At 51.1% G+C, this 23,222-nt stretch overlaps 1 protein-coding gene across 4 annotated transcripts in view; it reads right to left on the reverse strand.

Moving 5' to 3' along the window:
- Window positions 1-23,222, reverse strand: part of DNMBP (dynamin binding protein) — an 80,936-nt gene that overhangs the window by 22,012 nt on the left and 35,702 nt on the right. For 3 of the 4 annotated variants that reach the window (XM_084634411.1, XM_084634409.1, XM_084634408.1), the window contains one exon: window positions 1,776-1,963. In XM_084634411.1, coding sequence (XP_084490537.1) covers window positions 1,776-1,963 — 188 coding nt within the window. Of the gene's footprint in view, window positions 1-1,775; window positions 1,964-17,883; window positions 19,551-23,222 lie in introns of those variants that run through there. The other variant, XM_084634410.1, reaches the window with a different exon arrangement.

The raw sequence follows: 23,222 nt of genomic DNA on the forward strand, positions 1-23,222 counted from the left end.
ATCCAGGTGGGAGAAACACTCAAGGGCAGGCCCTGCAGTCACCTCACCCATGCCCCACACAACCCCACCACAGCACTCCATGCCCCCCATAGCAACCTCTGCCTCGCACCCTCCACAGCATCTTCTGCCTCACACCCCCCATCCCCCACAGCAACCTCTGCCTCGCACCCTCCATCCCGCACAGCAACCTCTGCCTCGCACCCCCATCCCCCCCACAGCAACCTCTGCCTCGCAGCCCCCGTCCCCCTACAGCAACCTCTGCCTCGCAGCCCCCGTCCCCCTACAGCAACCTCTGCCTCGCAGCCCCCGTCCCCCTACAGCAACCTCTGCCTCGCAGCCCCCGTCCCCCTACAGCAACCTCTGCCTCGCAGCCCCCGTCCGCCCACAGCAACCTCTGCCTCGCAGCCCCCGTCCGCCCACAGCAACCTCTGCCTCGCAGCCCCCGTCCGCCCACAGCAACCTCTGCCTCGCAGCCCCCGTCCGCCCACAGCAACCTCTCCCTCGCAGCCCCCATCCGCCCACAGCAACTTCTGCCTCGCACCCCACATCCGCCCACAGCAACCTCTGCCTGGCACCCCCCATCCGCCCACAGCAACCTCTGCCTCGCACCCTCCACCCCGCCACAGCAACCTCTGCCTCGCACCCTCCACCCCGCCACAGCAACCTCTGCTTTGCACCCTCCACCCTGCCACAGCAACCTCTGCTTTGCACCCTCCACCCTGCCACAGCAACCTCTGCCTCGCAGCCCCCATCCGCCCACAGCAACCTCTGCCTCGCAGCCCCCATCCGCCCACAGCAACTTCTGCCTTGCACCCCCCATCCGCCCACAGCAACCTCTGCCTCGCACCCTCCACCCCGCCACAGCAACCTCTGCCTCGCACCCTCCACCCCGCCACAGCAACCTCTGCCTCGCACCCTCCACCCCGCCACAGCAACCTCTGCCTCGCACCCTCCACCCTGCCAGAGCAACTCTGCCTGGCACCCTCCACCCCGCCACAGCAACCTCTGCCTCGCACCCCCCATCCGCCCACAGCAACCTCTGCCTCGCACCCTCCACAGCAACCTCTGCCTCGCACCCTCCCACAGCAACCTCTGCCTCGCACCCTCCCACAGCAACCTCTGCCTCGCACTCCCCCCACCCTCCCACAGCAACCTCTGCCTCGCACCCCCGTCCCCCACAGCAACATCTGCCTCGCACCCTCCATCCCCCCACAGCAACCTCTGCCTCGCACCACCATCCTCCCACAGGCTGTCATCCAGCTCCACTAACCACGACAATCTCTCATGCCACCAAAGTTAAAACAGATCAAAGGAGACAAGTTTTTACCCCACTGATAATTAATCTGTGGAACTCACATCCGATGAAGTGAGCTGTAGCCCACAAAAGCTTATGCTCAAATTGGTTAGTCTCTAAGGTACCACAACTCCTCCTTTTCTTTTTGCAAATACAGACTAACACGGCTGCTACTCTGAAAACTGCCACAAGACTGAGCCAAGAATTTGGCAAGATTCAGAAGAGGATTGGACATTTCTATGGAGAATGATAATGGTCTGAGTCACATAAGCCACAACAAAAATCAAACCAAACACTAAGTGACACAAGTTAGAGCGAAACATCCCACCACGAGATTCCATAGCTGCCACTATGGGAGTCTAGGGGGACTGAACCAGCCAGCCGGGGCCACTGTCAGAGACAGCAACTGGACTCAGTGGACCCCGGATTTGATCCTGTCTGGCTGTTCTTGTCCCATCGCCTCCTGCCATAGGCTCCCCACCTGCGCCTGCTGCAGAGGCACCATGATCTGCTCCACACACATTTCCAGGTCTCGGAGATAATCCCGTTCTGTCTGAAGAAGTTCCTCAATGACCTTCGACCTCTTCTCCAGCATCCTTTGCTTCTCAGTGGCAGCTGCACCAGATGCTGCCTCCAGGGACACAGTCTGAGAGGAAAGGAGGGTCATTTCTGAAAGAAACAGGCACAGTCAGCTCCAGGGACTGAGAGCAGATGGCCAGGCCCCCTTTGATGCCTGCATCCTCCATGGGTCTGTGACATCAACAAGGCACTTGCATTGCCTGGACCCCGACAAGTGCAGAAATCTCCCCAAGCCCCGGGGCAGCTGAACCACCCTGAATGGCGAGGACCTTGGCCAGTAGGAATGCCCTGCCCTCAGGTTCCAGACTGTTGAGGACAGACCCTGGCGTGCTGGCATGTCCTGCCACGACTCCAGGAATCCTGAGGGCTCCAGGTCTGACCCCATCGGCTGCCCGGAGTGCTCCCGCTCTCACATTACGGTTATTTGTATTGCAGGAGACCGCTAGGGCCTCATTCCACTGGTGCTGCGTGGACACAGACAGTCACAGCCCCCAGCTCACCTCCAAAGGGAGGCTGCTGCCAGGAGTCTATTCACTTCAGCCTGAGGGGGACGGGGAAATGCTGAAGGCCACCTTGGAATATGGTGCCAGTATTAACCACTTCCCTGCTGACTCTGGCAGCAGGCAAAACAGGTGAGCATGCCTTGCTGCACAGACCTCTCCCAGCCCCACAACGTTCTAGTTCCTGAACCCCCGGGGACCTGTCTGGGCTGCACCTTTCAAACACACAACTAGACCAGTGGCCAATCACCTAGTCTGGCCAGACTGGGAGACTGGAGGGTCAGGCCCTGCGAGTGGGGTTCGGATTCAAAATGGGCTGACAGCAAATGCTAATGAGCTAGGAAACACTGGCTGTTAAAACTGTATGCTCCAGGCAAAGGGGAGGAGAAAACTAAGCCCACTCTGACATACACACGAAGAAAATAGGCAGGGACTTGAGTTATCCCTTCTTGTGCAGAATGGGACTCTGGGAACAACTCCTGCAGAGCTGACGGGTTCTTCCCCCGCGTCCTCCCTCCTTCCCCAGCCTGTCCCTCCACTGATCCCTGCTGAACTAGGCAGCCCACCTGCTTCCCCTTCTCACACCAAGGATGGGCCCCTTTCCTCCTTGTTCCCTTTGGGATGAGGATTGGGGAAGCACTCAGCAGTGGGATCCTAGAGAGGAAGCACTGCAGAGCTACCTACCTGCTCGGGTGCAGGGCATGTCCGGGAGCCCCTGGCTCTCCTCTCCCCTGCACTGCCCCTTGCTGTGGGAACAGGGCCTCTATTCTCCAGCTCAGGGCATTTCCATCTGAATAGCCGAGAATGACTCCAGCAGCCACAATGGAGCCGGCAGGTGCCAAAGCCTGGAGCTGGAGTTCCTGCCCCAGGCAACTGGGAGTGAGTACCAGAGCCCTCCATGGACAGGTAAGCTCCCCAGAGCATGGCTTTTGTCTCCATAATTTTTTCTTTGCTCTTTCCAGAGAGTGGAGCCCACACATCACACCCAGGAATGGCCTCCAAGTGCCCTGCGTGGGGTCTGCAGGCTCTGGCATCAGCTTCCAAGGAAGTGCCACAGTCCACACAACCAACCTCCTGGATCCTAGATGCCAAACGTTCCCCGGCTGGTGCACCACAGATAACAGGCCAGGCCAGACTCAGTCTGTGCACACTGGACTGGCCATGACGAGGGTTGGGCCTGAGCAGATGCAGCCACTCGCATTGCCCTCATCCTTGGGGTCCGAGTGCACAGCCAGGGTCCAGGCTCCCTGCCCAGTGTCTCCCTCTGCTAAGCACCAAAGGGAATGCACAAACACGAGCAGAGCGGGGGAGACAGACAAACACACACACACAGAGCAGGACACACACACACACAAATGGACAGAGCGGGAGAGACACATACACACTCTCACAGAGGAGGACAGACACACAGTGGCAGAACAGGACAGAAGGACATATAAACACGCACAGCAGGACAGACACGCCCCTAGGCAGAACAATGCAGACAGACACACACAGGCAAAGTGGGATAGACAGACACGCACATGGGCGAGATGGACAGATGGCATTGCGCTACAGAGCAGGAATGGCCAGGGCTCAAAGCCCGACAGAGTGTGAAGTCTTGTCCTGGCAGACCAGACCTGCAGATGGAGCCACGGGGTCTGTCTCTGATACATGCCGGCAGCACATGAATTGCGTGTCACCCCAATAAAGCACCCTGAATTGAGTGGACAGACAAAGCAGGCAGGCTAGGTGGCTAAACAGACACACCCAGGTAGATCAGGTGGAACACACGCACACACAGGCGGTACAGGGTCTGCAGGTGGGCATGTGGATGGGCTCCTGCCTCCCTGTCTGTGCCCTTCCTTGGCAGCTGCCTGCTTCCTGATTTTCTGTCCCACCTGATGCTCCTCAGCAGTCCAGCCCCCTCATTCTCAGGCAAGTTCTGAGACATTTTATCCATGCAGATTCTGGGGTCCCAGCAACTTTCAAGTACACCACTTGCCCTTCCGCCTGCTCTTAAAGGGGCAGCACAGGCCGGCCAGCCACAAAGCCTGCATCCCCATCCTTTCCCTGGGCCCCAGACTGAGTCCCTCATTCAGGGGCATTTCCTCCTTTGGGCTCCATTTCTCTCCCACCTCTAAGCTCTGTCCAGAGCCTCCTACCCCCTCAGAGGATCTGCCTGCAGGAACTGTAGGGGATGCCCCTCTGCCATGTACATTGACCAAACCAGACAGTCTCTACGCAAAAGAATAAAGGGACACAAATCTGACACCAGGAATCATAACATTCAGAAACTGGTAGGAGAACACTTCAGCCTCTCTGGCCACTCAGTAAAAGATTAAGGGTGGCAATTTTCCAACAGAAAAGCTTCAAAAACAGACTCCAGCGAGAAACTGCTGACCTTGAATTAATATGCAAACTAGATACCATTAACTTGGCTTTGAATAGAGACTGGGAGTGGCTGGGTCATTACACATATTGACTATTTCCCTAAGTATCCTCACACCTTCTTGTCAACTGTCTAAATGGGCCATCTTGATTATCACTACAAAATTTTTTTCTCCTGCTGATAATAGCTCATCTTAACTAATTAGCCTCTCACAGTTTGTATGGCAACTTCCAACTTATCTCTATGTGTCTGTGTGTGTGTGTGTGTGTATATATATATATATATATATATATATATATAAAATCTTCTTACTATATGTTCCATTCTACGCATCTGATAAAGTGGGCTGTAACCCAGGAAAGCTCATGCTCAAATAAATGTGTTAGTCTCTAAGGTGCCACAAGTCCTCCTGTTCTTTTTGCGGATACAGACTAACACGGCTGCTACTCTGAAACCTGTATGGGATGGAGTTTCGGGCATAGTTTCCCACTCCATATCGCTTGGATTTTATTGCTGCTGAGCTAAAAAGTCTCCCACCAGTTCCAATGGCATCTCTCAGTAACATTCAGGGACATACAGGCACAAAGTCTGGAGTTCCTCTCCTCCAATTCCATGCTAGAACCTCTCCACTCCAGCTTCTGCCCACTGCTGAAACCCCTCTGCCCCAATCAGTTCTTTGTACTCCCTCTTCTGTCTGGATCCAGCTGTCTTAGGCTTAGGGCTAGTCTACACTGGCAACGCAGCGCTTTAACATGGCTTGTGTAGTCATGGCAAAGCGCTGGGAGAGAGCTCTCCCAACAGTCTAAAAAACCCGCCTCCATGAGGGGCGTAGCTACCAACCCCAGGAGCGTGGCTCCCAGCACTGGTGCACTGTCTACACTGAGGCTTTACAGCGCTGAAACTTGCTGCATTCAGGGGGGGTGTTTTTTCACACCCCTGAGTGACAAAGTTGCAGTGCTGTAAAGTGCCAGTGTAGAAAAGCCCTTAGACTGTAAGCTCTTTGGGACAGGGACAGCTTTGTTCTGTGTTTGTACAGCTCCTAGCACAATGGGGTCCTGGGCCATGCCTGGGGCTCTTAGGCACTATGGTAATACAAGTAAATTATAAATCATAGAATCATAGAATATCAGGGTTGGAAGGGACCCCAGAAGGTCATCTAGTCCAACCCCCTGCTCAAAGCAGGACCAATTCCCAGTTAAATCATCCCAGCCAGGGCTTTGTCAAGCCTGACCTTAAAAACCTCTAAGGAAGGAGATTCTACCACCTCCCTAGGTAACGCATTCCAGTGTTTCACCACCCTCTTAGTGAAAAAGTTTTTCCTAATATCCAATCTAAACCTCCCCCACTGCAACTTGAGACCATTACTCCTCGTTCTGTCATCTGCTACCATTGAGAACAGTCTAGAGCCATCCTCTTTGGAACCCCCTTTCAGGTAGTTGAAAGCAGCTATCAAATCCCCCCTCATTCTTCTCTTCTGCAGGCTAAACAATCCCAGCTCCCTCAGCCTCTCCTCATAACTCATGTGTTCCAGTCCCCTAATCATTTTTGTTACCCTTCGCTGGACTCTCTCCAATTTATCCACATCCTTCTTGAAGTGTGGGGCCCAAAACTGGACACAGTACTCCAGATGAGGCCTCACCAATGTCGAATAGAGGGGAACGATCACGTCCCTCGATCTGCTCGCTATGCCCCTACTTATACATCCCAAAATGCCATTGGCCTTCTTGGCAACAAGGGCACACTGCTGACTCATATCCAGCTTCTCTGGAATAATAATAACCAGTGCAGGAATGGAGCAGGATTTGCACTTGGAATGGGAGAAGGTGCTTGAACATGTAACAAAACCAGGGAAATGATCCTCATCTGTAGCTGCTTACGGCCCTTCTAACAAGCCAAGCCCCATGGGCGGCAGGTATTAAAGACCAGGGGAGGCTAGGCCTCCCCAAACAACTGCCAACCTGCTGCCTTTGACAGTACAGATGCCTGGGCTGTTGCCCTGCCTGCCCCGAGGTCCCACTCCCACTCTTCCCCCGTTCCCATCCCTGCTCCGCCCCTTCCCCTGAAGACCCCACCACCTGCCAAGTCACTCCTCTCCTTCACTCCCACAGTGGAGAAGAGGAGCAATGGCGAGAGGCTGGTGGGGAGGCCGAGTGGGAGCGGGGTTTGGGGCAGAATGTGGGCAGAGCATGGGCAGGGCCTCGGGGGGAAGAGGCCAAACTGAGGTGGGCCTCAGGGCAGAGCCATGGCCCAGGCACCAGAGGAACTTCTGCTGCTCGTGCCAGCCTCCCCAAATGCTGGAGCCACCACCCGCCCAGGCCAAGCCCCACATTGCAACACAAGGTGATTCTATACTAGAACTAGTCACAACTCAGAATTTTCATTTAGCAAGAAGTTTCATAGAAATCAATATGATTTCATGAAAAATTTTCCAACAGAAAACTACGATGACAAAAATGTTCCAATGCACTCTGTCCGCATGCACTACGCACTCACTCCAGCCTCATGCCACTGGGCTGGATCTCTGCTCCGGTGACTAGACACCCTGACAACCCCTGGTAAGCAGGCCCGCACCCTGCGGTATGTTCATTTTGGATGGTATCAAAGGTTTTATCTCGGCTCATCTTCCTTCCCCAACTTTCCCACCACTGCTAAGGCAGGATCAGCTCCCCCTTGACGTCAAGCTGTGCTCTGGCAGGGTTAGATGATATGGTGGTAAAAATGCTAGCAGCTGCCTGCAGCCCTGTTTGCACTCAGTGCTCACATCAGTGGGGCTGAATCAGTGCTAACAACGGTGGCAAGCTGCAGCAGCCAGCTCCGGGGGGAGGGGTCCATGCCCAGTGAATCATTAAGCAGCCCAAAAAGAAAAGGAGGACTTGTGGCACCTTAGAGACTAACAAATTTATTTGAGCAAAAGCTTTTTGCATACATCCGATTAAGTGAGCTGTAGCTCACAAAAGCTTATGCTCAAATAAATTTGTTAGTCTCTAAGGTGCCACAAGTCCTCCTTTTCTTTTTGCAGATACAGACTAACATGACTACTACTCTGAAACCTAAGCAGCCCAAGTACATCCCACACAGCATCTTGCCAGCCCCTTGCAGAGCTGGAGTTCACAACATCTCCACTTGAGGCCAATCTCTGACCATGCCCTGTCATTCAGGAATAGATGCCTCCAGGACTTGCATTCCTGGTGGTGCAGCTGGGATGTTCCCAGCTCATGTCTGTTCCTCAGACCCACTGCAAAGCTGAGAGCACAATGCCCAGAGACTCCCTTTAGCACCAGGACTCTGCACTTAGTGGCAAAAGTCTCCACTGTACAGAGGGGAAGTCCAAGTCCAGAGGCACCCAGAATGCAACTCCCTGGGGCAGAATCTACAAATCCTAACTAGACTGTGCAACCAAGTACAAAGGAGAGCTGGCATTAGGCTGTTTAGGGAACATATTCCCCTACTGCAAAGCTCCCTTGGGGCTGAACAGAAGCTCCCCAGGGCCTGAACAGAAGCTCCCCAGGGCCCAGTAACCGCTGCTCCATGCTCCCCCCATTTCACTAACATACATCTATATAGATCCCATTGAAGCTGCTCCACGGTTGTTCCCCCCAGCCCGCCCCTCTTCCCAGGATCCAATAACAGGTGCATTGCTCTGGGATCCAGGAGGAGCAGGTGTCCTGCTCAGGAACGTGCAGAGAGAATGAATAACATGAATAACACATGAATAACCAGCAACAATGTGACAGACATTCAGGGTAATTGCTGTCATAGCCTAAAAGAATTCTCCAGGACCCTGCCCAGCCCTCTAATGAGCGGTGTTCTCCCATGGAACTGATGCCCCAGATAAGGGAAGAAATTCTGTTGGGATGAGGCAGAGAATTTGCCTGTATTTATGCTTTAAGCCATGTTACTGCTTTTGGGACATGGCTACACTTGAGAGCTTACCGCAGCACAGTTGCACTGATGCAGCTGTGCCTCTGTAAGCTCTCTTGTGTAGCCACTCTAAGCTGACGGGTGACAGCTCTCCTGCCGGCTTAACGACTCCAGCCCCCGTGAGCGGCGGTAGCTATGTTGGTGAGAACTCTGCTAACACAGCACTGTCCAGGCCAGCGCTTAGGTCAGTGTAACTTAGGCCATGTCTACACTACCAGCTAAATCGGCACTGCTGCAATCGATGTAGCAGTGTTGATTTAGCGGGTCTGGTGAAGACACGCTAAGTTGATGGGACAGCATCTTCCATAGATGTCTGTACAGCTATGTCAACAGAGAGCGTCTCCCATTGACATAGCATGGTGTAGACACCGCTGTAAGTTGACCTAAGTTACATCGACTTCAGTTACGTAACTGAAGTAGCTTAATTTAAACGAACTTACAGCATTAGCATAGACCAGCCCTTACGTCACTTGGGGGGGTGGGATATTCACACCCCTGAGCGATATAAGTTCTGCCAACATAAGCTGTAGTGTAGCCTTAGACAGCTCAGCCCAGGGGCAGCTCACCAAATGGTAACTAAACATCTCAGCATAGAAGGGCACCTCCTGAATTGAAGAAAAAGCAGGAGCCGAATAACTTTACAGAACCAACAGCTGCCCCTCAGCAAACAGGAAAAGGGAAGAGAAGAGTCTGGATTCTCCCTTACACAATGCCCAGCTATAGGAAGGAGGAGAGCGTCCTCAGCCAATGAATGGATTCCTGCCTATCAGCCACTCCACCTACAGCGGGTGAGCAGACCCAGCTCTGCTGAGTTCAGTGGTTGCAGAAGGACAGAGCACGATAGGCTCGCCCTATGCTGTTCAGTGCCTCGTGCCTTGGAGCACAGTCAAAGCAACTGAGAAAGAGTCGGTGTCACTAACTCTTATGTGCAAAGGCCCTTAAGCGGTCATGTGGCCACATTCTGCAATAGCTGCACCTCATGAGTGGTTTCAGGGTGCCCCAAATAAAGTGCATTACTCATGCAGGCTAGGAGTCAAGAAGCCACTCCCAGATGAGCTCTCAAGCAGTGAACCTTATCAACCTGATTGTGGCAGATCTCATTGCAGAGGGCTGGAAGCAAACAAGCAGGATACTCCAAAAGTTTTCTGTCTCCTAGAAGCGATCTCTCCGATTCCCCAGACTTAGTTTCAGCCAGCTGCTTTGGGGCCCCCAGAATGAGTCTCAACTGAGGCACACATTTTTAGCAATTTAGGGTAATTAACCATTGGAACCAACCACCAAGGGAAGTGGTGGATTCTCCATCTCCTGATGTTTCAGATCCAGACCGGATGCCTTTCTGGAAGATATTGTAGTCAAACACAAATTATTGGGCTCAACATTGGGGTCACTGGATGAAATTTTTTGGTATTTGTTATATAGGAGGTTAGACTAGATGTTCTAGTTATCCCATATGGCATTCAATCTATGAATCTTTTAATCTAGGCTCCCCTCAGCATAAGGGCATCATATGAAGCAATTGGGCGGGGGCAGTTCCTCTTGCTTCAGCTCCAGCATAACTGCACATGGGAACCTGCTTTTATTTCTGGGCACCTCGTTACCAGAAAGATGCTGAGAAACTCAGCTCCCCAGACAAAGAGAGTCAGTTGGATACCATCACGATGCTGAGATAGGTTAGAGAGGTAGATGGACAGAGAGAGACAAACTGGAGGGAGACCCAAGAAGAGCAGCAACGATGATTGGGGGCAGAAGAAAGATGAGAACAGCTCAGTACTGTAAGCCACGTTCAGTCCTGGCTCAGCAGGTACAAATCCCCAACTCCCTCTGAAGGCAATGGGAGTTATACCCATAATTTGTGGGGTGAATCCAGCCCCATATTTCAATAAGGCCCAGGCAATTGATGAGCATGGAGGCAAATAATAGGCTGAAAATATCTGTTGTTTAAACACCAAGAAGGGAGGAGTTATTTCAGGTGATAGATACTAAGGGTATCGACTAAGAAGGAGGTGGTGAAAGAAAAGAGAGAAAACTTAGGCCAAGTGTCAGGCTAAACTCTCTGCCAGGGGATGGAGCTGGTTGGGGCACAGGGTCCCACAGGATGGGGTGGAAACCCCACCGCTAGGGACGAAACATCAGTAAACAGCACAGTACAGAACTGTACTCCAGCGGCTCTTGAGAGAGGGACTGGGTGGGACCCAAGAGGTGCCTTCCAGCTCTGGAATTTAAAAAATGTCATGTCCCAAGGACTAACTGGTGAGGTACATGGCAGAGAAGGGCTCTGTTAAAGGGAGCTTTGGTCTGAGGCAGTAAATTCAACCACACAAACCAGAGTCCAGTGACTAAAGGACGGGACATAAACCAGAAGCGTCAGCTCAGTTCTTGGAGAGGTGCAGCCCTTGAGTCAGCAGCCAGGTATGGGGAGAAGGCATCAAGCCATTTGCTCAGGGAGTGGTACACAATTTACTGTAGAATGTGTGACAACTTGACATGTGGCCAATGGGCTAATCTATTTTATGTAATGGTGCCAGAAACTCTAGGGTCTGCCAACCAAGAAACACTCCTTGTGTGAGTGTGCATGGATGAGTGGGAGAGCCAGAGCCAGTCAGATAAGAGATATAGTGTATTGGGACATTGTCACGTTGGATAGCTAAATTCCCCATTCAAGAAAGCCAGTGTCCTGATGGAAGGAGGCAGGGGTCAAACTAGAACAAAACAGCAGGGTAGTCTGCCTTGAGTGCAGGGACTGGACTAGACGACCTCTCGAGATCCCTTCCAGTCCTACGATTCTATGATTCTTCCAGGCTCCATCCACTCAAGATGCTAGAACGAGACACCACTCAGTGGACAGTGAAGATGTGCTCCAGGGGCAGGGATGCTTTACTAGAATCTGTGGGCTTGGCTGCCCTGCAGTGGGGTTTCATAGATTTATGGAGTCTAAGGGCAGAAGGAACCATTAGATCATCTAGTCTGATTTCCTATATATCACTGGCAATTCATGTTCACGCAGATACCCTTATATTCAGCCCAAATACTTTAATTAGATTAAAGCATTTCAGTCCTCAGGAGACTAAACTGTTATGTGGCCACAGGCGGAGACCAGGAGAGACCAAGGTAATACCAATGCCCAAGACACTTGAGAAGGCAGGGAACTGATTAGGTGAAGTATGCCCAGATGATCCTAGCAGACAATCCATGCACATGCTGCGGAGGAAGGTGAAAACCCCCAAGAACACTGCCAGTCTGACAGGGGTAAAAATTCTTTCCCAGCCCCAAATCTGGTGATCAGATTGACACTGAGCAGGTAACCAAGATAACACCAGCCAACCTCCTAAGACAAAAGATTCTCTGTACCAAGTCACACCACTGATCCACCCTATTTGGGTCCTGCCTCTGGCTGTGGCCAACCTCTGGAGCTTCAGAGGTGGAGAGAACAGAGTGCATCAGGGAAAAAAACTTCTTCCTGATCCCTGCAGTTAACCAGTTAATGACATGAAGCATGGGATTTTAATATAGTTTATAATAATTATCATTATGGTCATTATTATAGCTTATAATGATTGTTATTAAACAATCACTTTGTAAGCCCTTAAAGACAATAAGGTGATAAGGAATAGCCAGCATGGATTTGTCAAGAACAAATCATGCCAAACCAACCTAATTTCCTTTTTTGACAGAGTTACTGGGCTAGGGGGAAGCAGTAGATGTGATATTTCTTGATTTGACAGTCCCACATGACATGCTCATAAGCAAACTAGGGAAACATGGTCTACATTGAATTACTATGAAGTGAGTGAACATTTGGTTAAAAGACCATACCCAGAGTAGTTATCAATGGTTCACTGTTCAACTGGGAGGGTGTATTTAGTGAGGTGCCACAGGGGTCAGTCTTGGGTCATGTACTATTCAACATTTTCATTAATGATATAGACAACAGAATGGAGAGTTTGCTTATAAAATCTGAAGGTGACACCAAACTGGGCAGGGTTGCAAGCACTCTGGAGGACAGGATTAAAATTGGAGGGTTTGACAAATTGGAGAACTGGTCTGAAATCAACAAGATGAAATTCAATAAGGACAAGCGTAAAGCACTTCACTGAAGAAGGAAAAATCAAATGCACAACCACAAAATGGGGAATAACTGGGCAGGTGGCAGTACTATTGAAAAGGATCTGGGGGTTAGAATGGATCAAAAATTGGTGTGGACAAACCGGACAGAATCCAGAGAGGAGCAACAAAAATGATAAAAGATTTAGAAAACCTGACCTATGAGGAAAGGGTAAAAAAAAAACTGGGCATGTTTAGTTTTGATGAAAGAAGACTGAGAGGGAATGTGATAACAGTCTTCAAATATGTTAAGGGCAGTTATAAAGAGGACTGTGATAAATTATTCTCCAGGCCCACTGAAGGTAGGATGAGAAGTAATGGGCTTAATCTGCAGAAGTGTAGGACTGGAAGGGACCTCAAGAGGTCATCTAGTCCAGTCCCCTGCACTCATGGCAGGACTCAGTATTATCTAGACCATCCCTGACAGATGTTTGTCTAACCTGCTCTTAAAAATCTCCAATGATGGAGATTCCACAACTTCCCTAGGCAATTTATTCCAGTGCTTAATCACCCTGACAGTTACGAAGTTTTTCCTAATGTCCAAACTAAACAACGCTTGCTTCAATTTAAGCTCATTACTTCTTCTCCCATCCTCAGAGGTTAACCAGAACAATTTATCTCCCTTCTCCTTGTAACAACCTTTTATGTACTTGAAAATTGTTATCACGTCCCCTATCAGTCTTCTCTTCTCCAGACTAAACAAACCCAATTTTTTCAATCTTCCCTCATAGGTCATTTTTTCTAGACCTTTAATCATTTTTGTTGCTCTTCTCTGGACTTTCTCCAATCTGTCCACATCTTTCCTGAAATGTGGCGCCCAGAACTGGACGCAATACTCCAGTTGGGGCCTAATCAGCACCACGTGTAGAGCAGAAGAATGACTTCTTGTGTCTTGCTTACAACACTCCTGCTAATACATCCCAGAATGATGTTGCTTTTTCTGCAACAACAACAAAAAATCAATTTTGGATGATATTGTGAAGCTGTTGCTATGGAAATTACCATACCACGAATGCCCCTATATGTCTCTCCACTGTGGCCTAGCAAGGTGGTTTCAGTCTTCCCCAGTACTTTACTTTTAACATCCAGTCAATAGTTATACTAAAGAGTAACTACATTCTAGGGGAAACCCTGTTTTACCTGACCTCTCAAAGGGAAGAAGGAAAGGGGGGGAGTGGAAAGTTACCAAACAGAACCCAAGCCATGCACTGCAGCAGAAGAACCTGGATGACCCAAGCCCAAAGAATGGTCTTGAATGGTGAGGAAACTGAGGCAGGGAAATGTGTGTGGCACTTATTATTGTGTATGATTCTGTGTATTTATCACACTATTAAAGAGCAATAACTTGTTAAGAGTTCTGAGTAAAGTGTCTGTGTGCTATGCTACTCAACTACAATGGGCCACAGAGGGAGTTAAAATGCAACCCAAAAGGCTCACTCTTTCAATGGGATTCTGGAAAAGGGCGTGTTAAACTACTTGGGGTACCTTGTGGGTCAGCACTGATATTGGGAGATTAAGGCAGTTGAGCTGAGGGGCTCCATTTCCACGAAGGGGTCGCAGACAGAGTCAGGGACTAGGACATATGCCAGAGAGGTCAAGGGAGGAAAGAGGGCTGCAGCCTGCTGAGACCCAGGGAAGCTTAAATACACTGGAGGATCCAGAAGCTTGGATTCTCCTCCTAGCAGTCTGGTTGGTGGCAGGCAGAGGGAGCCCAACCAGACTGGTGACCTCTCCCTAAATGGGGCAGTTGCTACTGCTTCAAGCTGTCTGTAAACTCAGGGAGGCAGAACTGAATCAGCTATATTCAGGCCATGTTCTGAATGTTTGCTTCACAACCATAAGGGCTACAGACTTTTTAATGAAAGCCAAGATTCTGGAACATAAGATGGCATCCTCAGAAAAAAGGACCAGTGTTGACTTGGAGCAGATTCAATTCAAGAGAGACAGGGACTGAGGGACAAATTCTCTTAGAAGCGACTCCCCTTCCAACAGAGGGAGAGAGCCCTGGGAGAGGACCCACAGCTGGGCAGGACAGACAGGCTGTAGTGTACAGGGTTCTGTAGTCAGGGGCCCAGGCAGCAGGGAGCGTAAAGACTGAGAGGCTGTCATGAGCTACAGATGGTCTACTAGAATAATTCATGACCCACCCTTTTGAGAACAGGGGAGCAGAAAAATCACCCCAAAAAGAGGAGAGTGGGACCCTCACCTGCTGATCCTGAAAAGGGGGAAGTTTGTAGGGAACTGTAGCCCATTGTAAGAAGCCCAGACAACACAGCGAGGGGCATGGTGTAAGCTAAGAGAAAAGAACAGAGAGGAAGGAGTTCAAGGCACCAACCTCCAACCAAGCAAGCCAGGCAGCTGCGGATGAGAAGCAAGGTACTTTGGGAGGATTTGGGGAAAGTGGGTAGGCTCTGAGGAGCTGGGGGGGCGGGGAAGGGTTGTTGGAATCTGATGGGGCTGGAGAGGCACTAGCAAAGCTGCATGTCCTGTAGTAGGTCCTGTAGTAGGGAGAAGTCCAGCAGTAAGTAAAACTGTCCCCACAGGGGCAGGATGGGGTGACAAGGTAATGGAATTTCAGCCAGAAGAGGGCAACAGAGTGAACACTGCTACAAAGACCTAAGCCAGGCTCCAGCCACATTCCTCCTCCCCGGGATGAACAGCATCACACACTATCTTGCAAACTAAGTCCCAGTTTGCTACCAGTACTCTAAAATACATCTCATGCCTTGGTATCTCTCAGCTGTTCCTGCTTCCCTGGACTTTGTTTACTCTAGGAAAACAATCAAAGGCCTAATTCACCCGCAGTGCAGGTATTAGTGTAGACGGGGTTTGGGCATTTTTACCACTCTCTTGTCTAACACTCAGCTCACATGAGCCTTACAGCCTGGCTGTCCAAGCCTGACACCTCCGTTTGAAATCAGAGTTTTCCTTCTCCTAGGGGAGTGCCTGCTCTCTTTCTAACCCTGCTGGGAGTACATGCACACAGGCCCTCTCTGCACCTCAGCCTCAGCCGTAACTCCCACAGGTCAGCACTTTCCCAGCAGAGCCGCAGCAGGGCTGCTACCTCCAAGGGAGAAGCAGGGCTCCGATAGTTTCCCCAAGAGCAGTAGCCACATTAGATAAGCTATTACCAGCAGGACAGTGGGGTGGGAGGAGGTATTGTTTCATGATCTCTGTGTGTATATAAAGTCTGCTGCAGTATCCACGGCATGCATCCGATGAAGTGAGCTGTAGCTCACGAAAGCTCATGCTCAAATAAATTGGTTAGTCTCTAAGGTGCCACAAGTACTCCTTTTCATTCTCCAGAGCTTAGCCATGCTCTTGCTCTCCCCAGGCTCTGGGTTAGTTCTTTCCTCGGCTCCTCCCCATTTAGCATCAGTTGTGTTGCTGCCCTTTGAACACTCCTCCATTGTAATCTCCCTGCCTTCCCTGCCCTGGAGAAGCTGCAGGCACAAGAAGGTTCCATGCAAACGACAGAGCTCCAGGCAACTGTGAGCTCAGGAATGCAAACAACAGAGCCTGCTCTCCCAGCTGCCTCCAGAGAACAGACTCCACAGGACACAAGCCGGTAGCTTGCTGCAGCCTGCAGCCCTGACAGCTCCGACCAAGTTCCTACTCTTTCTGATGGCTGGAAAGGAGATCCTGACAGAAGATGTAACCATATGAACACTGATTCTCAAACACCCCTGCAGTTCCAACAGGGTGCTTCACTAATCAAGCACAGTTCCCTGCATCCCCCAAGAGGGCAGCTCTAGCCCCAGCAGATGTGCCCCTCTTATGTCCTCCCTCCCATCCCCCCCCCCCGCCCACGCGCGCGTGCACACACACACACACACTAACCTGCTCTCAAGCAGGAAACTAAACCCCAGCGAAGCTGTTGTGCCCAAATCAACAACAGATATCAAAGAACAGCAGGATAATCCATTCAGCAGCTATGCAGCCTGCACCCTCCAGCTGTGCATTTAAACCTCACAAACTATGCAGTCAGTACTTGGATGTCAGTACAGTCTCTAAGGTGCCACAAGTACTCCTTTTCTTTTTACTTGGATGGGATAGTCTAGGGGAAAGTTTAGGCGCTGCAGAATATGGAGTTGGTGGCTGCCATAAGCAAGGGGCATTCCTCCCTCTGATATCAGTGACCAGCTCACTACCAGGGACAGCTAGGCTGATAGGTGTCATCTTTTGAAATTCAAGACCACATCCCTGATCTCTCATGTTCATTAAAAATCCCTCCTCTTGGGGAAGTGTCAGAGGATCAGCCCTGGTGTCTTTGAACAGTGGAATTCTGAAAGGTGGTATTTGCCCTCCCTACATTTCCAAATGGATACAAAATCTTTCTTCCCTTCCTATCTCAAACTGCTGCATAGCATGATTGCTGTGAACTGCTGCTAAATAGCTCTCAGGTTCCACCCAGGGAGGGCTGCATGGCAGAGTTGGGGCGTGGTTCCTAGATACAGTTACTGAAGCAGGCTGGAAACCAGTAGGGTGAAGCACTATAGAAATGGAAGATTATCAGATTAAATACTCAGCGAGTCACAAGTCACTACCAGCTGAATGCAGCCAGGAGTCAGTCAAAGGTTAGAAGGGATGGACAAAGCAGGCTCATAGCTTGCGACCTACCAAAAAAATGAAAAGCAGAAACGTGGTCTAGCAATCTGTGCAGGGGGCTGGAAGCCAGGACTCCTGAGTTCTAATCCTAGTTCTAATCCTAGATGCAGCCGATGAAGTGAGCTGTAGCTCATGAAAGTTTATGCTCAAATAAATTTGTTAGTCTCTAAGGTGCCACGAGTCCTCCTGTTCTTTTTGCGAATACAGACTAACATGGCTGCTACTCTGAATCCTAGTTCTGAATCTGACCCAGTAACTCTGGGAAAAGTCCCTTCCTCCCCCTGCCTCCGGCAATGATTCTGACTCTCAGTGATGGTTATTTAACATTTGTAATGTGCTACTGAAAATGTAATTCACTCATAGGCTGTTCTCACTGTGCAATGTATTACTACAGCTCATGGCAGGGGGCTAGTCTCACTGGGAGCTCTGGTGTTGGGATGAGGAGGAGCACAAAAATCCCTTACACGCACAGTGTCCCAAGCTAATTCCCAACCAATTCTGTTTTGTACCTTGCTTTTCCTTCCTGGTCCGTACAAACTCGCAGTGCCTCAGGGCACTCGGGGCTGTCCGCCTGTAACAGCTGTTCCGCTGCCAGGACTCTGCACCACTTGCTCGCTCGGCCTCACGCTCCCAGGTCCGGCTCCAGTCTGAATGCTCCATATGTTTCCTTAAGTATCCATTTCCCAAACTCTCCAAATCCAGCTGCCTATGCTTTGTGGCCACTTCCTCTGGCTCCCCAAAGCCACTGTATTCCACATCCCAAGTCCTGGGCTCTCTGCTCCAGATTTCTGGCCCCAGATTAGACACCTCACAATTTTCACTGATTCCAGCCAGATTCCTACAATCCATAACACAGCTCTTGGGTTTCCTACAGGGCTCAAAGTCCTCATTTAAATTCCTGAGGCCCATATTCGGGCCTTCCCACTTCCTGTAGCCCCCAGAGTCTACATCCCTGATATACTGTCTTTCTGTCTTCCTAGAATCTCTATACCCATCTGCTCTCCTGTGGTCCGTATACTGAACACCTCCCTTTCTATAACCCCCATAGTCTTCATCCTCTTTATAGCAACTATCTGCTCTCCTATGGTCCATATACTTAGTATCATCTTTCCTGGAATCCTCATAGTCCCCATCTGCTCTCCTGTGATCCATATACCGAATAACTCCCTTCTTATGATCTCCATAGTCTACATCCTCTCTATACTGTCTTTCTGCCTTCCTAGAATCTCTGTCCCCATCTGCTCTCCTGTGGTCCATATACTGAACACCTCCCTTTCTATAACCCCCATAGTCTTCATCCTCTTTATAGCAACTATTTGCTCTCCTACCGTCCGTATACTTAGAATCATCTTTCCTGTAATCCTCATAGTCCCCATCTGCTCTTCTGTGATCCATATACAGAATAACTCCCTTCTTATGATCTCCATAGTCTACATCCTCTCTATACTGTCTTTCTGTCTTCCTAGAATCTCTGTCCCCATCTGCTCTCCTGTGGTCCATATACGGAATCTCTCCCTTTCTATTACTCTCATAGTCTTCATCCTCTTTATATTGGCTATCTGCTCTCCTACGGTCCATATACTTGGTATAATCTTTCCTGTAATCCTCATAGTCCCCATCTGCTCTCCTGTGATCCATATACCGAGTAACTCCCTTCTTATAATCCCCATAGTCTTCATCATCCCTATACTGGTTTATTACCTTTCTGGAATCCCTGCAGTCATGCTCCACTCTCCCATGTTCCATATACTGGCTTTCTCCCTTCCTATAATCCCTGTAGTCCCCATCTACTCTCCCATGTTCCATATACTGGCTTTCTCCCTTCCTATAAGGCCCACATTCTCTGTCCAGTGACCAGGAGTCCACATACTGCCCTTCTCCTCTGTATTTGTCATTCCAGCCATGGTCTCTGCAGAGCTTGTCCAGCTCAGTGATGTTCCCTCTCTTCAGAATGCTGCAGTCCTCATATTCCCAGTTGAGGAGCCTGGGCTCCTGCTTTGGAACTTCGGCCCCGTTTCTTGCCCTGGGGTAAGTGCACATGTTTCTCTTGGCGTGCAGAGTGCCCAGCCCTGGTCAGCTCCAAGAGCCCAGGCCCAGCCTTAGGGCCCGGCCTGCAACCACCTCTCTCCAGCGCTCCAGGACTCTTCCTGAGTAACTCCTGACGCTCCCTTCTGAAACTCTCTGCCTGAAATTCACTTGTGAGACTTTAACCTTCATACCCAATCAGCAGCCAGCTCCAGCCTCTCCCACCTGCTGCCCGAGGTAATTAGTAACCAGCCTTCTGTGAGCTGGGGCTGCGGATTGGATGGGCCTGCCCTGCCCAAACCGGCTTCTCTGCTTTGTTATGTTGAAGGCGGCAGCCAGCGACCTCTCCGCAGGGCCCTGCAGGCTGCTCAGAGGCAGGGAGGAGCTGGCACTGGGGTGTGAGGTAGCCTCATGCTGAGAACAGCACACACCCGCACCCCACCCTGCCCCCCTGCCGAAAAAGAGAAACAAGCAGGGCCAGAGGAAATCAAAGACCAGTTAGCTCCTGTGGAGCCCTCCACAAATGAGGGTAGCAACCCTCTCCCACATATTCCCCAGGGCTCTCCCTAGTTCTCCCCTGCCAAACTCCAGGGGGTTGCCCGAGGCTCCTCCTTAACTACCTCACCCACAGAGCAGAGTCATCAGCTGCCAGGACAGAGAGGAGGAGCAACCAGGCAGCACAAAGCTCTTCCTGCAGGGCTGACCGGGATTTCTGCTGTAACATGTCGCCCCCAGTCGTTATAGCACTGAACTGGGCAGCATCTAAGGCAACATCTACACTATAGACCTTAGAGTAGCACAGCTGCACCCCGTAAGGCCTCCCCTGTAGCCACCCTGTACCAACGGCGGAGAGCTCTCCCGTCAACATAATTAAACCACCCCTCATGATAGCTATGGCGGCAGCTATGTTCGCAGGAGAGCGTCTCCCACCAAAATACCACGGTCCACACCAGCGCTTCTGTCAGCGTAACTTAGGTCACTCGGGAGGGTGTTTTTTCACACTGCTGAGTGACGTAAGCTATACCAACACAGGCCGTCAGTCACACACAGTGAGAGCTGCCCCGTTCTAGGCACAGTCTCTGCCCTCCTCCACGTTAAAGACTGACATATTTTCTCCTGCTCTGGCTTCCCAAAGGGAACGTTTTGAACGAGGCTGGGCCCTTCTCCAGGATTCCTCCTGCCCTACCCTGGGAGGTGGCCAAAGCCTTGGGCGGCTTGGAGTAAGCTCTGCCCTGCTCACTCTGGTCTGCATCTAGCTCCAACTAATGCAGCATCGCAGGGGGTCATTCCTGCCATGGTGGGTGGCCCTTCACCTACAGGCTGGTCTATGAGGCAATGGGAGCCTCTCCAACTGAACAGAGGTAGCTACTGCTTGACATGTCATCCATCTTGAATTATTGCTCCTGAAGGACTACTGGCCTGCCGGGGGACAACAGGGCTGTGCTAGGTGGGCCATGTTCATTCCTTCTCAACAGGTCCCACTAAGGCTATGCCTATACTAGAGACCTGTACCGGCTGCACTGCGGTAAGGTCTCCCTATGCCGATGGGAGAGAGCTCTCCTGCTGGCATAATTAAACCACCCCCAAAGACCAGCAGGAGTGCTCTCCCGCCGACATAGCGCTGTCTGCACCGGCGCTTCTGTCAGTAAAACTTATGTCACTCGGGGGGTGGGTTTTTCACCCCCCTGACCAACAAAAGTGCTGCTGTAGACATAGCCATAGGGTTCAGATGTTCCCTTACTGGCCTTGAGCAGCTGGGAGAGCCCTGGGTCCAGGATGTAGGGACTTCCTTCTGTGCCTCCCACTGCAGGATAGACCCAGTTCTGACATGGCAGGTGCTGGTCATGGGGCCAGACAGGCTGCTTCAGATTCATCTGCAATCTTCAGTCCTGCATTGGATCTGGCAGAGTGGGCTGCAAAGCTATCATCTTCCACCTGAGAGTGGTATCTGCTGCCCAGCACTGTAGTATCTGAGTGCCTTCCACATCGAATTGACAGCAAAAGAAGAGACTCCAGTGGACTCCACGGAGTCTCTGGCTCTTCTCTCTTTATAGGGTGAAAACTCTGCCTCAGAGAGGGGTTTGGGTTGTTTTATTGTATTGTATTGTAAATATATTAATTTACTTTTATTTTTTAAGGTTGATTTGTTTCAAGGTTTTTGTTTGTTCGAGGATGGCAGGGTGTTTGGGGTAAAAGGGGGTGTTCACGTTAACGAAAGCCCCAGTGTGATACACTTTCTCCGGCCCGTTCTACTTAGGGGTTGGGCTGCTCTTGTCAAGGCAGAGGAGCTGCAGCCACCAGCCTGGAGGTGATGAACATGTCAGCTGCCAGGGCCTGGTCTTCATTCAAGAAGAATGGACAGAATCAGCCTGCCAGGTGGAGATGGTTTTAATGACTACTGAGACAGGGTCAGTCTGGGTACTACAGTAACTACGGAGGAGAGGTGGAGGTGGTTAACAGCTCCTCAGAGCAATTGCTTATTCTGACTGGAATAACTTAGGTCTTTCCTAGACTTGGTTTAGCCCAGCCGCTCCTCAGGCACACTACAGTCTTCCTCTGGCCCTGCATTACCGGGGAGATGTTGGGGTCTGCTCTGGACACAAGGATCCATACGGCGGTTCTACTGGCATATTGCTGACACCACCACCTTTGGGAGTGGTTTCCAGAAGCCCGGAGGGACACAACGCAGCCAAATACCCAGAGAGAGGAGGAGCACGACAGCTGCACATCAGCACCGTGTGGGACCGGCTGGGAAGGAATGAACAAGGCCCACGCAGCGCAGTTCTGTTGCCCAGGCAGGACAGGTAGGCCGGTCAACAGTACTTCAGGAGCAATACTGCCAAGGCGGACAATAGGTTGAGTAGCAGCTGCTTCGGCATATCATGTGTGTCCACTGTCAGGAGGTCATCGGTCCTCAGTGTGGCCAGCATGGCTCTGGTTCCATGGCCTGGCCTAGACCCAGCTGGGAGGGATATAGGGCTTCAGCAGAGGCAGGAGCTGTTGGAATCAGTTCCCTGCCACCACCTTGACAGTTGTGCCAGGATGGGGTGGTCAGTGCTGGGGCAGGTGTTTGTAAGGACATTGGCAAGAAGGGCTAGAATCCAAGGACCACGGGCCAGGGCACCTGCCAGAGGATTTCGGTAATTTCTGTGATCAGAAGGGCCAGGTGTTCCCTTGCTGACCTTGAGCACCTGGGAGAGGCCTGGGTCCAGGCTGCAGGGGCTCCCTTCTATGCCTCCCTCTGCAGGACAGACCCAGTTCTGACACGGCAGGTGCTGGTCATGGGTCCAGACAGGCTCTTCCAGGTTCATTTGAGCTTGAGCAATGTCCCTCATCAGGAGGGGGCTAACACTGTACTTCTGGAGAAGGATCTTCCAGTCTCAGTCACTGCCATGGCACAGGTTCAACCAGATCCCTCCCCTCTCCAGGGCAGTGGGGCTCTCACCTCGTCCTTGGGGAAACAGTGCCCTGGCCAGATGCATCCCCCAACAGGGAATATTCCCTCGGGTTCAGCATCACACCAAATCATCTCTCCCTCTCCAGTGCTTTGCAGTCTGTTATCCTCTCTCCCCCAACTGAGTTACATGGATTTATTTGCTTTGAATCAAGGCCCCATGTGCTCTGAACCAGACAAACCTAAATTCTGCAACTAGAACCCTGCATTCTGCAGCCCGGCAACAGGAGGTTTGTGGCAGCTTCGTTTAAAAGATAGAATAGAGATCTGTAATTAATTTAGTAAAGAATGCAGACCCCCCCCAGCAGCAGCTCTCGTGCTATTTGTTCTGATAGTGGATCCAAACTAACGTATGCTGGGCCCATGGTT

The sequence above is a fragment of the Lepidochelys olivacea genome (genome assembly GCF_965140295.1).
Source record: "Lepidochelys olivacea isolate rLepOli2 genome assembly, chromosome: 7".
In the NCBI taxonomy this organism is placed as follows: domain Eukaryota; kingdom Metazoa; phylum Chordata; order Testudines; family Cheloniidae; genus Lepidochelys; species Lepidochelys olivacea.